Genomic DNA, 17,024 nt, shown 5'->3' on the forward strand with positions numbered 1-17,024 from the left:
TCATAAAATAATTTGGCATGAATAATGCACACAAGAATCTATCCAAAGAGTATCTATACATGAAACTGAACACTTGTATTTCAATGTAGAATTGTTGGCAAGAACTAAAAAAAATACACTTTATTCATTAAACCACTTCAGTTTTTCTGGATCTTTTGCTACTGTAGATTTAAAAAATAACTCTTTTAGAACCTCATTGATCTACAGATGTATGCATACATCAATAGACTGAAAAGATAACTTTGTATCTAACAAAAGCTCTAAACTTGATGCAGAAAATTGTTTTGATACAGATATGAGATTATCTTTTTGCTTTTATAATATTGTATTGAAACATACTCTAATTGGTGTTGTTGTTCCTGCATTTTATAAGCTGGCAAGATTTTCTGATATTTGTGACTTGCATTAACTCTTTGATTTATTTAATAACTAAAAAATATACTTCCATGTAAATATTTATAAAGGATTTTCTGTCTTGGCCCAGAGAAAATGGACAATTTCTTTCCCAAACTCCATAAAAAAGGAATAAGGAGCATTATTATAGGAACATTGGAAGCTGCCTTAAAGTAAGGCATAGTATTTGTCCTTCTCACATAGTCTTAAAGTATAAAAGGGTCTTTTTTTCATTGTGTGTAACTCCGTGTTATTGGAAATGTCAACTATTAAACCTGCAGTTTAAACCAAGCACTTGCCATCTCTTCTCTGTAAAATGGTTGTGTCTTAAGTCTAAGGCAAGGGTCTTCAAACTTGGCCCTTTAATGACAGGTATGCTGGCTGAGGAATTCTGGGAGTTGAAGTCCACAAGTCATAAAAGGGCCAAGTTTGAAGACCCCTAGTCTAAGGGATCTCAGAAGCTACTCTAATTTTTGCCATCTGCAACAGCTGCCTAAATTCTTGAGGAATCTTCTTGTAGGGCTGACAAGCTCTTGTTTTCTTGCTTTCCACTTTAGGACATTATGGAGCAGTATGTGATTTTACCCCTCTGCAACTCAGACTAACCTGAGCACAACCAAACAGAACACTCCCCCAGCCAATCAGAGCACAGCCAAGCCCCTAACCATTCAGAACACACCTCCACCCAATCAGAACACAGCCAAGCTCCCATCCAATCAGTTCATACCCCACTGGCAGTTAAAAGGAAGAAACAGCTAAAACCACACATTGCTGCTCAAAGCAAGAAGCTAAAAACACCAGCCTGAAGATGACGAATGTGACTTCGTCGAAACGTTGCCAAGACACTTCCAATTTTACGCGGGAGAAAACCCGAACAACCAAAGACCTATATATATATATATATATATATATATATATATATATATATATATATATATATATATATATATATATTATATCTTATTGCACACACACTCAAGTCAAATGAACCTAATTTTGTTATATTACAGGGTTTTATTTATTTAAGGAACACACAATTATTGTTGATGGAGATGTGTATTCTGCAAGGAGTTGTAGATGGATTTTAATTCAGAAACTTACATGTAATGTTTGACAACATTAATGTCTTCAATTTCATTGATTAACAAATAACATGACACTGTCATTTCTCTTCTTTTTAGGATCCCAGAAGCAAGCATAAGTTCAAAATCCATACGTATGGGAGCCCAACATTTTGTGACCATTGTGGTTCATTACTTTATGGACTTCTGCACCAAGGGATGAAATGTGACAGTAAGATATTTATTTCATGCAGTTTTTTTTAAAAAAAATCAGTGAAGTCATTAGAGTTTTACCTAACTACTTTCCAGTAAAATTTATTGTAGTTCCTGTTAATTACAAGTGTAGCAGTCAATTTGAAATGAATATTTCAACACATCTAGCAAAAGACTGTAAGTGAGAAGAGCTTTTTCTCATGTTGATTTTTCTATAGCCATATATTAATAGAAACTTACTGGAAGACAGAAGCATTATATTCAATTAGCAGTTGACCTGCAGTATTATGATAAAAGCATAAGCATTAAAAAATTAAGGACAGTTTGTGGCTTCATAATGCTTGTTCTCTCTCCTTTTGTTTTGTTTTTTGTTTTGGTTGATTCTCCCTTGCAAATTGCCAGCACTAGAACCCACTTTGTTCTGAGGAATTGATTTCCCCCTAAATAAAGCAGTAGGATCGTGTCCAAAAGGTTTGTGACATTTTGACTATTGCCACATGATTTCTACTGGAGCAACCCAATGGAGCTGGCAAAAGAAACCAGTGTATCCAAGTCTCATACATAAGATCCATGGGAGAATTCTCTTGCTATGTCATTCCCAGGGATTAGTTGAAATAGGGAAAACTAAAAGGATGTAGATTAGTATAAATATCCAATACTATAAAAACCAGGACTCTCACACCAGGGTATCTGAACTTACTGATCATTAGTTTTATTTTTATTTAGAAAATTTATTTTGCCATCTACATGGTGACTGAAGGCGGCTTACCAGATAGATAAATGCAAATACTACATATCCCTTCCCATTACAATTTTATCAAAAGGCTCTTTTTAAAAAAAAAAAAGAAAAGAAAAATCAAAATGAATTTATGCTGCATCAAGTGGAAGGAGAGAAGGTGAAAAAAAAATGGAGTGGGGATAGTGCCTCATGAACTATTTCACAACATAACCTATGGCAGTTTGTCAAATTCTAAGTATAAGGTATCCTGCTACTAGGAATGCAACAGTAGTTGCAACAAAGAGATGAATAAAAACAGCTGTTGTCAGAAAATACACAAACTGCTGTTTCTCCTCATGTGGTTTGAATAGAACTCCTCTTCAATAGCTGTAAAAATAGCAAGCTGTCACCTATGACTAATTAAATGGCTTGGAAGCTATTTTGGGGATTCCTTAGAAACCTGCTCCTGTGGAGTCCTTAGTGCTCTCGGAGCTTGGTTGTTTGCTTGCAGATATTTCATTACCTATCTAGGTAACAACATCAGTGCAAGTAAATGTGGGCTTCGCTTTCTGTTTATATACAGTAACTTGCCCTGCCAGTGTTTCTCCCTGGAAGTTCCTTGATTGGGTATTGTTACTATAACATCACTTCCCCACTGAAGGCCACTCCACATTACAATTCCCCACTACATTGTAAATATATTATCAATTCTCCATGACAATGCCTCCAGAAAATTAAAGGCCTAAAAATAGAAGATGAAATTATGGTTTTATTCAATGTCACATACACAACTCATCTGTCCTAGGTAAATACTCTTAAGATAAAAATACCCAGAAACATGGACCCCATCAACCTCTGCCTCAATACCTACGTGCACTTTGATTGACAGATATATGAACAAATCAGAAGAACATCCATAGGATCACCACTATCAGGACTTATAGCAGAGATTGTAATGCAGCAGCATCTGGAAAAAACAGCACTCCCACACAAACAGCCAAAAATAGGAATCCGATATGTCATAATAAAAAAGGAACCATGAGAGAAGACACAAGAAACAATCCACAACATCTTCAAAGGAATAAAGTTCAGCAGAGAAGAAGAAAGCAACAACATGCTCTTCTTTCTGGATATAGTCATCAGCAGAGGAAACAACTGCAAAAAAAATTTAGAAACACATGTCTGTTGAAAAATAACCCCCACTAAACAAATCCTCCCACAAGCGGAACTGTGTAAGAAAATTATTCAAATGAGCACAAACTGCAGCAACTCAGAACACCAGAAAAAAGAAATGGATCGCCTATACAACATCTTCCAATAAAATGGATACCCTTGTAACTTTATCAAAAAGTGCCCGACCGTTCAACCACAACAGCACAACCGCAAGGTATGAAAAGGATAACTCTGATCATACATTAAAAAAATCTCAGAAACAGCCAACAGACTATTACAGCCACATGGCATCATTGTAGCATACAAACCAATTAAAGCCATCAAAAACATTTTAAGTAAACCAAAAGACCCAGAAGCCTAAGAAGAAAAAACATAGTCATTTACAACATAGAGTGTAAAGAAGGTTACAGCCACTATGTGGGACAAAAAGGTAGAAGATTAGCAGAAAACATGTATGGACACGAACTAGCAGTCAGAAGACATGATGAAAACGCCATCTATTGTGAGATGGACAGACCCAGCCACTGTTTCAACTGGGAAATTATGAGCATCCTAGACCAAGTCAAATCCATAAACACTAGGGAATTCCTGGAAGCTTGGCATTCAGACAAATCAGCCTTAAATAGACACATAGAAATAAACTATATTTACACATCATTCAAAAGAGACAACAAAAAGTTACAATGAAACAGAAAAGAATAGAAATCATCCACTCCAGTAGCCAGTGGCCAGATAAGCAGGGATTCACAGCAGGCAAGCAATCCAGCAGAAAACCATACCCCAATCAAGAAACTAACCAAGGAGAAAACCACACTTCCACCAACACTGGCAGGGCAAGGTGCTGTACATAAACAGGGAGTAAACACCATGCTTTAGCATTGCATCTGCAAACAAATAACCAAGCTCAGAGAGCACCAAAGACTCTACAGTTCAACTCAGAGCTACATATAATCTCTTCTGTTGAAACTCAAGACCAGTAATAAGAAATCATTTAAGTAGTTTAAGGTAGAAAAGGAATGTAAATATTTTATTTCATTCTACAAAGCTACCTCTTTCTATCTGGATTTTTTTAAAAAATGATATGATACTACGGTTCAGGCCACCTTTCTTTTCAAATGTATGCATGTTGTGGAGAACCCTACATGAAAACGGATCAGCCTCCATTGTTACTTGGTCTACAGTTTTGGTAGGCTTGAGTTGTTTTTTAATTTGCTTAGTATTGTATCTACATTTTGTCTTCCCTCTTAAGAACACACGGTAGCATCCATGGTAGTCCTCTCTTATTTTATCACCAGAGCATCAAGCCTGAGAAGCTGTACAGAGAAAGAGTGAGTAGGTCCAAAGTCACTCAGTGAGCTTCATCTCTGTGGTTGAAGCCCAGCATTTTAATCACTGTGCTACGCTGGCTTTCACTTGTTCTGACTCCCCATGTTCCTATGTCTCAGTAGTTGGCTTTGAGAAAAATCAGGCATTCTTAAGACTTGGTTTCTTATGGAAGAAAGACAAAGAACTCTTTCAGTTTTTCTGCCTTTCAACTTTTTTTTTCAGTTTCAAGTTTTTATATTAATTTTACAATATTACATTTACGTATTTGAAAAGTAGCATGGCGGCTGAGCCCAGTAATTCCGTTACATTTGAATATCATCAGTACAAATTATTACAACAAATTATTACAACAAACTAATTCCCTCTCTTTCCCCCATGATATCTACTGTCATGTTCAAACCAATACAGTTCTTATTCTATTAATCAAACAAAAAATACCTTTCTAATATTCATCAATAATCTTCAGTCTATACATATCTTAATTAACTTGACATTCCACCTTTTAGACAATAATCTAGTAAGTTTTTTTAACTTTAATTTGCCATTGATATTTAAGTTTAATGTTTAATCTTTATCATTTCCAGGTTTTAAATGATCCCAATTTCTAAGTCTCCTATCTCACATTTGGAGCTAATAGTTAATTTTTTTTTTCATTTTCTTCCTTCTACTTCCTCCTTTCTTCCTTTCCAGAAAGAGAAAAAAAACTAAAAATAAACCACCAACATTTATACCACAAACCCATATACAAATTTAATTATTAGTACTTCTACTTTTTAAGTTTTACTTAACCTGTCTCAACTCATAACAATATCTTAAATTAAAATCTTAATTATTTGTAGACATTCAGATTACATTTAGTATTTAATTTTTCCAAATTTTTAATTAAACACAATTCCTTTATCCCGATTGATCATACATTCTAATATTTAAAATACACACCTTATATATAAATTCTACCCTCTATCTTACCCATCTAATGACAATATAACATTCTTATTTCAACATATTTCTAGATTTTTTATGACCAAAATTTTCTTTATCTCAAATCGTTACAATGTCTTGTGTTCAAAATATATAGTCTATCTATTTAGATATATTCTATTTTAGATCTCATATATAGATCAGAACCCCAATCTTTTTCAATCTTATTCTGGCTTTTTTCCTCTGCCAGGTCATTTTTCGTATTTTTGTCTTTAAATCATCAAAAAAATCTCCTTGTATTGTTGTGGCTATTGTTTGATGTTGATAAGAATGTCCAGCTGATGTTTTCTTAAGAGGACTAATTGATTTAGCCAGTAGTCTCTTTATTTTTCCAGTTTGATGCAGTTGTCCCGAAGTATTTATCTTCTCTGTCATCTGTTTTTCTTGTTTATCTTCAAATTCCTTCTGGTTTATAAGAAATGTCCTTTCCTTGTTCTCTATTATCAATTTCTTTTTTGTGTTTTCTATTGTCTGTATTTGTTGAGTATCTAAGTCTTCTGTCATAACATTTGGTTGTTTCACTTTCTCTATAAAATTCTGTATAGATAATTCTTTGATTGAAGTCATAGTTTGAGTTTGTATATCCAGAGCTTCCATACGTAGAGTTTGGATCATTGCTTTTAATATACAAAGAATTTGTTCCTGTACTTCCTCTGTAGAAGAAATCCTTTCCTGTTCTCTTTCCATTGTAATATATTAACTCAAGAAAAAGAAACTGACAGTCAGAAAGTCCACCAAATGGGGAGCTGAGCTGAATTTTGCAGATGGTGTTTCAAGGTTATTTTATATCTTATCTATTTTCAAAGCTGTCAACAAGTCTCTTAGAGAATAGCAGGTTACATCTTAGAGTTACTTGGATCTTTTTAGGGTTCCCCCCCCCCGCTCTATTCTAAGGGGAAAAAAACCCCAAATCTTCAATAGTAATTAGAATAAAAATCAAGGAAGAAACCTATATAGAGAGAGCAGAAAGTTGCAAATCTTATAATCCACCAATTTTAGGAAATAGGATTCCAATTAAGATCTCAGTATTTTTCCAACGTTTTAAACTCCCAAGTGGTTGATAGCTGCTGTTTCTGGAGGGAGGTCTAGAATCCCCCTTCCCTCACCACAGGAGGGAAAGTACTTTAGCAGCTTATGCAGGTAATTAAATAGTTAGGATGTAAGAGAGGCAAACCTCACCCAGTCCAGTCCACGCTGCTTTGAAGTTGCCAGATGGTAGTGTGACTTCAGCTGTTTGCAGCCTAGGGTCGAGCCATATTTCTATGGCCGGTCCTTTCGTCCGCCAGTTTGGAGGAATCTCCAGGTCTGATGGGAGAGTTGCTGCTCTTCCGGGATCCAGCGAAAGCCCCTCCTTGCTGGTTGCTTCTTCGGGGCGACTTTTGGCCCTTTTCAGGGGGCCCCAGCGATGCGAAACTGAACAGGGGAGAGAGAACAAGTCTCCCAACCGTCCATGGCAGCTGTGTAACGAACCGGAAGTCTGTCTTTCAACTTTTGTTGCTGTTTCCCCACTCTTAGATATGAGACTGTTCCATAACTAGGTTTACCTCTAGAATTAAAACCATGTCTATAATATCTGAAGGGATTCTAATATTAAGGTATAAAGATATACTTTTCCATAATATGGAAGAACTAAAAATTAGGTATCTCAATTCTTACAACATTTTAATTCAGCGGTTTTATTGTCAAAACAAACCACTTGTCAAGATTTTGATTAAAAATAGTTGTGGTCACTTGTTTTCCCAATCAGATTTTTAAAAATCAATCCAGAAATCATTTTTCACATCATGTTTCTTGGGGAATAGCTAAAACATATAGTTCTTTTGCTAATATATGGCAGTTTTCCTGATCAGGCATAACCTGTTTTTTTTATTTATGGAACCAGTATGTATGCATTAATGGATGCTCAAAAACAGAAATAGTCATTGATAGTTGTACAGTGTTTTAAATTTAATTTAATGATTGGACAATGATCAATCTCAAAAAAGAGGAGATCTAATAATAATAATAATAATAATAATAATAATAATAATAATAATAATAAAGTTGGGAGGGACCTTGGAGGTCATCGAGTCCAATCCCTTGCTCAGATAGGAAACCCTACACCATTTCGGACAAATGGCTATCCAGTCTCTTCTTAAAAACTTCAGCTTCTGGAGGCAGGTTGTTCCACTGGTTAATTGTTCTAACTGTCAGGAAGTTTCTCCTTAGTTCCAGGTTGCTTCTCTCCTTGACTAGTTTCCATCCATTGCTTCTTGTCCTGCCTTCAGGCGCTTTGGAGAATAGCTTGACTCCCTCTTCTTTGTGGTAACCCCTGAGATATTGGAATACTGCTATCATGTCACCCCTAGTCCTTCTTTTCATTAAACTAGACATACCCAATTCCAGCAACCGTTCCTTATATGTTTTAGCCTCCAGTCCCCCAATCATCTTTGTTGCTCTTCTCTGTACTCTTTCTAGAGTCTCAACATCTTTTTTACATCGTGGTGACCAAAACTGGATGCAGTATTCCAAGTGTGGCCTTACCAAGACATTGTAAAGTGGTATTAATACTTCATGTGATCTTGATTCTATCCCTCTGTTAATGCAGCCCAGCACTGTGTTGGCTTTTTTGGCAGCTGCAGCACACTGCTGGCTCACATTTAAGTGATTGTCCACTAGGATTCTGAGATCCCTCTCACAGTTACTACTGTTGAGCAAGGTACCCCCTATACTATACCTGTACATTTGGTTTTCCTTGCCTAAATGTAGAACCTTACTTTTTTTACCATTGAATCTCATTTTGTTAGATAGCACCCAATGTTCAAGTCTGTCCAGGTCCTCCTGTATCTTAAGCCTGTCTTCTGGAGTGTTGGCTATTCCTGCCAGCTTGGTGTCATCTGCAAATTTGATGAGTTCCCCATCTATCCCCTCATCCAAATCGTTGATGAAGATGTTGAAGAGCACTGGGCCCAGAACAGAGCCCTGGGGCACCTCACTACACACTTCCCTCCATGTAGATGCGTTTCCTTTGAGGACCACACGCTGAGTACGGCTGGTCAGCCAGCTACGAATCCATCTGGTGGTGATGCTGTCTAACCCATATTTTTCTATCTTATCTAGTCTTATCTTATCTTATCATATTGAGTTTATTTTTATTTTCATTTTGCTTTTGGTAAAGCCCTAGCAGGTATTCAATCAACTTCTGTTTTCCCACATTTTGCTTATTTTCAACTAAATGCCACCCACACAGTTTTTAATGTCTAAACTGGCATCATTAACGTTTGTCTCAAAATGTTTGGTATGTTGGGGAATCATTGACTCTGGCCAAATTTATCATATGTCATTGTAAGATTTGTGTAAAAGACTGCAGCAGAAAGGACTGTTTCTTAACTCAAAATCATATTTCTTTTGTCTTATTTTGGTCTGCCCTGTGAGGGAGAATTACTTGCTTCCATTCGTGAGAAGATAACTGCAAACACAATTCTTAACATATTTACTGAATGTGGAAAGAATTTTTTTTCTGAGTCCCATTATGGCCTATAAATTGACAAGTTTTCCCTAATAGCCCAAAGAAAAATCAACTTCTCTGGCAATGTGAAAGTAGCAGTGCCAATTAGTTATTTTTGTCCTTTTCAGTCCTTAAGATATTAAATTATTTATTTTCTGACTTGCAGCCTGTGATATGAACGTTCACAAACAATGTGTAATAAATGTTCCAAGTCTTTGTGGAATGGATCACACGGAAAAAAGAGGGAGGATTTATTTGAAGGTTGAAGTGACTGGTGACAAGCTGGAAGTCACAGGTAAGGAAAGCTTCTTAGATGTAATGTACCTCATTTAAGGATGCTTTTATTCATTTATATTGAATAGCTTTGAAACAATAAACATAAAAAATGACTTATGTGCTATATTCAGGAAAACTTCAGCTCCTGGCTGGAACAAAGGATTATGAATTCCCTTGAACTGGAGGATGTAATAGGCTTCTTACTATCCATCTAAGAACATATCCAGTATCCATGGTTGGAAAGTTGGGATGGAAAATAACACAGTGTGCCCATATTCTCCTTTGAGGCTTCCAGCAAGGAACACAATGTACTTTTGGCCTAATTCAGCATGATGTTTCCTAGTTATGCAACAATACTAAGAAAAAGATCTTGAAATAATAATTGATTACAAACTGAATAAAAGTCAGCAATGTGATGCAGCTGCAAAATAGGCAAATGTGATGCTAGGCTGCATTAACAGAAGTATAATTTCCAGATCACAGGAAATAGGGTTGTTTTTTTTCACCTTAGTCTGCACTGATGCATTGTATCCAACTCTGGGACTGTCCTTTCAGAAAGGTGTGGAGAAAACCAATCTGAATATGCACACACACACACACACACACACACACAGAGAGAGAGAGAGAGAGAGAGAGAGAGAGAGAGAGAGAGAATTTTGGGTGGCAGAGTCCAAAAGTAGCACCTTTTCTGTTGTGGCTCCTGCCCTTTGGAATATCATGTCCCTCAAGGTGGGATCTGCCCCCATCCCCCTGGCCTTCCAAAAAAGAACACCTGCCATCTGGCTTGGGACCCCGATGGGGGCATCCCACTGGGGAGGTAGATTAGGAGATGATCCTACCTCCACCCTGTTTACACAATGATTCATTTTTATCTAGTTCTTGGTCAGTTTTAATGTTTTAATTCTTAATGCTTAATATTTTTAATGTTTTTATTGTTTTATATCACACTTTGATGTTGTTGTAAGCTAACCAAAGTCGCTTGACAATGAGATGGTCAGCATATAAATTAAAGCAATAAATAAATCAATAAAATATTCAGAGAATGGCATTGAGGATGATCAAGCAACTAGAGCAGTGGTTCTCAACCTGTGGGTTGGGACCCCATTTGGGGTCGAACGATCATTTCACGGGGGTTCCCAAACAAGGCTGTCCGCCATTTTTTTCCCTTTTTCTTTGGCCACGCCCCTGGCACCCGGTGATGTATAAGTGGTTGGGGGTCACCACAACATGGAGAAATGTATTATGGGGTCGCGGCATTAGAAAGGTTGAGAACCACTGAACTAGAGCCTAAATCTTAAGAGGAAACGTGAAGGAAATTGGTATTTTAGCTTTGGGGGTGTGATAACATATTTAAAGTGTCAGCTATCACAGAAGGATACATCAAAATCTCTCCTTTATTTTTATTTTTTCAGGGTGCAGAAAATAAACACTGTATTTAGGTTGTGTTAAAATTGAAGGCAAGGAAACAGCTTCCCAACAGTAACATGAGTTTTGATTGTGGAATTAATTTACTTGAAAAACCGATGGGCTGTCCTTTATTGAATGTATTCATTGGAAGTAGACCTCCATCTGCTAGGAATGCTTTTGCTTGGGTGATTATACTGAGTGAAAAATGTTATGAATCTATCTTCATAGAAAATGCAAATGCAAAAATAGAAAATGAAACAAGATAATTAGGTAATATTTGACTCATGTTTCACAGCAACTCTCAAAATGCAGGCAGGTCAATCCTACTGCTTAAGGTAGCTTGGTTTCCTTTCAAATTCAGTGACACCTCTGAAGCAGCAGCCCATGAAAATGAAAGCTAAGCTTTCTGCGGACTTTCTTTTCAAATTAGGAAAGGCAAAGAAATATTAGATCTATTTTTATTCTTAGGTCGTTGCCAATATAATTGACACTGAATTTAGTAGGCCGCTATCTGTAATATTTCTAGCATTTGCTGTGACAAGGTTATTATGTTCATGGCAAATTTTCCACAAGAATGAAATCAGAAATCTCTTCCTTTTAGTGCAGTGGTTCTCAACCTTCCTAATGCCGCGACCCCATAATACAGTTCCCCATGTTGTGGTGACCCCCATCCACTTATACATCACTGGGTGCCAGGGGCGTGGCCAAAGAAAAGGGGGAAAAATGGCGGACACCCTTGTTTGGTGACCCCCGTGAAATGGTCGTTCGACCCCAAATGGGGTCCCGACCCACAGGTTGAGAACCACTGTTTTAGTGTGTGTGTCATAGAGATAGTTGGCTGATTCAGGGAATTGAAGTCCACATATTTTCAAATTGACAAGGTTGAGAAACACTGATGTGAGACACAAAAGACTCTGGTAGGGAAATCTATTTTAACAAAACTAGCTGGCCTGATATTTCAAGAGAACTGCCAATGGTAGATGCTGTTTTCTCTATTCTCATAGCCCTGGATAGCTGAGGGAGAGGAAAATTATGGGGGAGCTCTCCTCACAACTTGAGGTGGAAGGAAGCATGATATTCTTAGCCTGGGAAGATGTAGGAGTGTCAGTATTCTGAATCATCTTCCGGAAAGTGGTATTGAGTTACCTCTAATTTTTGCTGATCTTAGGGCTTAATTTAGTGTTACCCAGGGCAGAATTCTGTAGGAGTCTGAATCAGACTTCCAATTGCTCTTAAAATGCATTGTGCTAAATAAATAAATAAAGTAGGCCTTACTTTGCCAGATGCCCTGAAGGTAGAAAAGGCAGTTAAGCTGATACAAAACTGACAGTGTCACATAAGCCTTGAAGCACTGAATTACTATCCACCTCCACTCCGCTGCTAGTACAGTACTTTAGCTTTTCTCTATTGTATGCTTCTCCTCCTCCTTCTGTCTCCTAATTAACTCTTTTGATTTGTCATGCTAAAAGAGAGCACCTGGCCTGCTTTTATAGCAAATTGGAAGAAAGGAGTGGGGGTTTGTTTTGTTTTTGGTTTTTTTGGTTAGTTGGTGGGCAGTTGCCTATTAACAGTACTATGTCCTCCCTTTTTTCCTTCTTTGATTCTTCACAATCATCTATGACAGGGGTGGAGATTTTCTCCTTCTCATAAAATAGTAGACTCTGAGACCCAATAAATAAAGCTAAATGAGGGGTGAATAGAAGAATAATAGGGCTAGAAGGGACCTTGGAAGTCTTCTAGTCCCAACTTCCTGCTCAAACAGGCGACCCTATACCAGATATGTCAAACACAAGGCCCGGGGGCCGGATGTGGCCTGCGAAGTGGTTTCATTTGGCCCACAAAGCCATCCTGGAAACAGTGAAGGAACGGCCCCCACTGCCTTGGCCCTGGCCCTGGCCCAGGCTGGCTGGGAGGGAGCCAATGTACAATTTTGTCGTGGCCATCTATACTGAAATGCATTCAGTCTTAGCTCCACAAGGCTGTCTGGAAACAGTGAGGAACCAGCCCCTGCCGTGTCAGCCCCTTCCCCTGGGTGCATGCTGGAGAAGTGTCACCTTTTGTGAGGAATGAAGAAATACACCATTGCTTGGAAGTGGCCAGCAAATGGCCCTCACCTACTTTGCATATCTGGCTTGATGGGCTCCAGGGAAGGGGTTTCTGCAGGTAGCGGGACACTCTCCTCACAGCTCCAAGAGCTGAGCTGGGTGGCGCGAATCTGATGAGAAGTGCAATGCTGCCTAGCCCCCAGCCTGTTCAGTTTCAGCAGGCAGCAAGGTGCAAAGCTGGCGAGCTTTGCACCGCCGGGCTCAACCTCTTGGCACTGTGAGGACAGTGCCCCGCTGCCTCTGACTTTGCCCTCATACCCATCATGAACAACCTGGCTAAGGAGCAGCACCCTTGAGGAGGAGGTAAGTGCAGCTGGGCACCCCCTTGGGGAAGTGGGTTGGGCTTGGTGCTACGGGTGCTCGAGGACCAGGCTGGGCATTTGACCTCTGCTGCCCAGGGCTCCGGGCAGCCTGCACCACCATCCACCCCCCCACATGGCCTGAGAGGAACAGTGGCTCCTCCAGTGGACCATGCCTTGGCACTTGCCCTGGTCCCACCCCCTTCTGCCAGAGACCCTCAGGTCTGTCCCACTCCTGCCCAGGCCCCCACAGGCACCATTGACGCAAATGATGTAGAGCTGGCCATGCCCACCCAGTAGGCCACACCCATTCCATCCATGCCCACCCAGAAGGCTGCACCCACCCTGGCCACACCCACCCAGTCCCCCGAGGGCAAACACAATGCTGATGCGGCCCTCAATGAAATTGAGTTTGACACCCCTGCCCTATACCATTTCAGACAAATGGCTGTCCAATCTCTTCTTAAAAACCTCCAGTGATGGTAGTATCCACAACTTCAGGCAAGCTTTTCCACTGATTAATTGTTCTCACTGTCAGGAAATTTCTCCTTGGTTCTAGGCTGGATCTCTCCTTGATACGTTTTTGCCCATTACTTCTTGTCCTGTCCTCAGGTCTTTTAGAGAATAGGCTGACCCCCCTCTACTGTGTGATAATCCCTCAAGTATTGGAAGATTGCTATTATATCATCCCCTAGTTCTTCTCTTTGTTAGATTAGACCTACCCAGTTCCTGCAACCATTCATTGTATGTTTTAGCCTTCAGCTCTCTAATCATCTTTGTTGCTCTTCTTTGCACTCTTTCTAGAATCTCAACATATTTTTTTGTATCATGGTGGCCAGAACTGACACAGAATTTCAAGTTACAAAACAGCATAAAGAAGTACTTACATGTCATGTGATTTTGATACTATCCCTCTGTTCATGCAGTCTAGGACTGCGTTGGCTTTTGGGGCAGCTACTGCACATTGCTGACTCATACGTAAGTGGTTGTCCACTAGGATTTCTAAATCCCTAGATCACAGTGACTGCTGTTGAGCCAGGTACCATCTGTTCTATACCTATGCATTTGTTTTTTCTTGCCTAAGTATAAAACTTTACTTTTCTCACCACTGAAATGCATTTTGTTGGATAGAGCCCAGTTTTGAATTCTGTCAAGATCCTTCTGGATCTTGAACCTATCTTCTAAACTGTTGGCTATTCCTTCCAACTGGCTATTCCTGCCAGTTTAGCACTGTCTGCAAAGTTGATGAATTCCCCTTCTATACCCTCATCTAAACCATTTATGAAGATGTTGAAGAATGCTGGAGTTAAGACAGAACCTTGTTGTACCCCTGCATGCTTCCCTCCATGTAGATGTAGTTCCGCTGAGTATTACACATTGAATGAAGTTTGACAGCCAGTTACAAATCCATCTGAATTTTCTATCCCACATTCTTTTATGCCTTACTGAAGTCCAAGCATATAACGTCCACAACATTTTGCTGGTCCACTAATTTAGTCACTTTGTCAAAGAATGCAATAAGATTTGTTTGGCATGATCTGTTTTTGACGAACCAACATTGGCTTCTAGTAATAACTCCGCTTGTTGAAGGGAAGTTTTTCACACAGTGCTACTGAATTATGGAAGTCATTGTCCACCTATGATAAAATAGCTATTAGCTTGGATGTTTTTGATAAATTCTTATTTGTGTAAGTTTGTCAATGGCTACTAATCAAGATTGTTAATGGTACTTGGAGGAACAACAATGGGAGGAAGCAATTACCTTCACATCTTGCTTGTGGTGCTTCCTACACATGTCTTATAGATAAATAGTCTGTGCTAAATATGTTTCTGTCAAATCCATCAAGGTTGGATGTCATGTAAAACTGCCATTGTTTTTAATTCTAGCATTTAGTCCTAGTACATAAAACAAAGTCTGGTATTTATAACTTAGGTTGAAAATTCAATACAATTTTTTGTACTGAAGCTCTCCAAATGAGGGATGGCAACTTATTATGTGTTTTAGAAAGAAGGATTCTCTTCAGGATATTAGTTCCTCTTGCCTTCCCCCCATCTCCCCCCCCCAAATCACCGGATTAATGTTTTAAGGCATGTCATCTATTTCACCATTTTTATCTTCATGTATGCTCTCACACTTTTTTTTCCATAATGGAGATAATACATGGACATTTTCAGAAGGTGAGAGTTATGCTAAAAATGTAGTTCTATGCCCTTAGCCTTCCCCAGAAAATGGAATCTTATGAATTGTGAAAGAATTTCTGAATTTAAACTTTGGAGCAAGACGAACTATTAGTCGATATATTATTTCTTCAGGCAAGGCCTACAAGAAGGCAATCATTGTGGGGAAAAGTTAGCCATGTTTTACTGATAGCTCATTCTACAAAGTATATTGAGGGAATATACACATTTTTCATGCCTTAATTTCTGTAACAGTAATAAATCTCTGTGGTTAGAATAGGGTAGAACTGAAAATATTTTCCCTTTTTTAAAAGATTTTTTTAATCCCTGTATTATTTTTTATGAATAATTCAGAATAGCAAACATACCTAATACTCTTTCCTCCTCCTATTTTCCCCACAACAACAACCCTGTAAGGTGAGCTAGGTTGAGGGAGAGTGACTGGCCCAAAGTCACCCAGCTGGCTTTCATGCCTAAAGCAAAACTAGAACTCCCAGCCTTCTGGTTTTTAGCCTGTGCCTTCATCACTACACCAAAGCATTTTCTTGTTTCAAATATAGTATAATAAAGTTACAACAATGTCATTACGTTAGGTATTAAACTTATTTTCAGAGAAATGAATCACTGTTCTCTACTTTACAGTATAGAGCATGGGTGAAATAGAAACTTTGTAATGCTCTGTGGTTATTACAGAATTACGCCTCAGGAGTCAAAACCTGAGAATATAATGAAGAGCTATTGCTCCTGAGAGACACATTAAAATAACTTCGGTGCACTGAGAATCATAATGTATTACTGCGCCTCAAGGTATAGAAGGGCATTGAGCATGATGAAACTTAATGCTATAGGAAAAAATACAGTCTTCCTAATTTATTTTGGTGATGATCAGGTAACTCTGTGGCAAGTAAAATGAGAAAATGCAATGCTTCCTTAACCTTGCATCCTTAGACACTTCAGTGGAATAGTTTTGGATTTCTTGTTTTCCATATGAGGGAAGTATTACACTTTCTCTTAAAAGTGTATTTTCCTCAGTGCAGGTTTAACAACTGGAGAGGCTGATTTCTGCTCTGTTACATGAGAGGCTGATTTCTGCTCTGTTACATGAATTGCACTAGACACTGGAGTCAGTCTTAGCTCATCTCAATGTAGATGTGATTACTACAGATATTTTCCATATGATATATGAACAAAAGAAGCTCAGAACAGTACTTGCAAAGGAGTGGAGGGGGTCTTGGGCTTTGTAAAAAAATGAAATAACAATAGGCACAGTGTTTTCCAGGTATACAGGACCACTTTTCATCTGTCACAGCTGGCCCAGCCAGTGGCAAAAGATGGTGGGAGTTTTGGTCCAAAACCTCTGAAGAATATCAGCTTCCATGCCCATGTAATAAACTTAGTATTTAGACT

The 17,024-nt window shown here is 38.5% G+C and overlaps 1 protein-coding gene across 1 annotated transcript in view; it reads left to right on the forward strand.

The window, feature by feature from the left end:
* PRKCA (protein kinase C alpha) overlaps positions 1 to 17,024 on the forward strand; it is a 228,591-nt gene that overhangs the window by 139,551 nt on the left and 72,016 nt on the right. Inside the window, exons 4-5 of the mRNA XM_039325461.1 lie at positions 1,575 to 1,686; positions 9,519 to 9,647. Of these exons, the coding sequence (XP_039181395.1) occupies positions 1,575 to 1,686; positions 9,519 to 9,647 (241 nt within the window). The remainder of the gene's footprint in view (positions 1 to 1,574; positions 1,687 to 9,518; positions 9,648 to 17,024) is intronic.

Source organism: Crotalus tigris, unplaced genomic scaffold, assembly GCF_016545835.1.
Source record: "Crotalus tigris isolate CLP2741 ecotype Arizona unplaced genomic scaffold, ASM1654583v1 scf7180000024337.5909745, whole genome shotgun sequence".
NCBI lineage: Eukaryota > Metazoa > Chordata > Lepidosauria > Squamata > Viperidae > Crotalus > Crotalus tigris.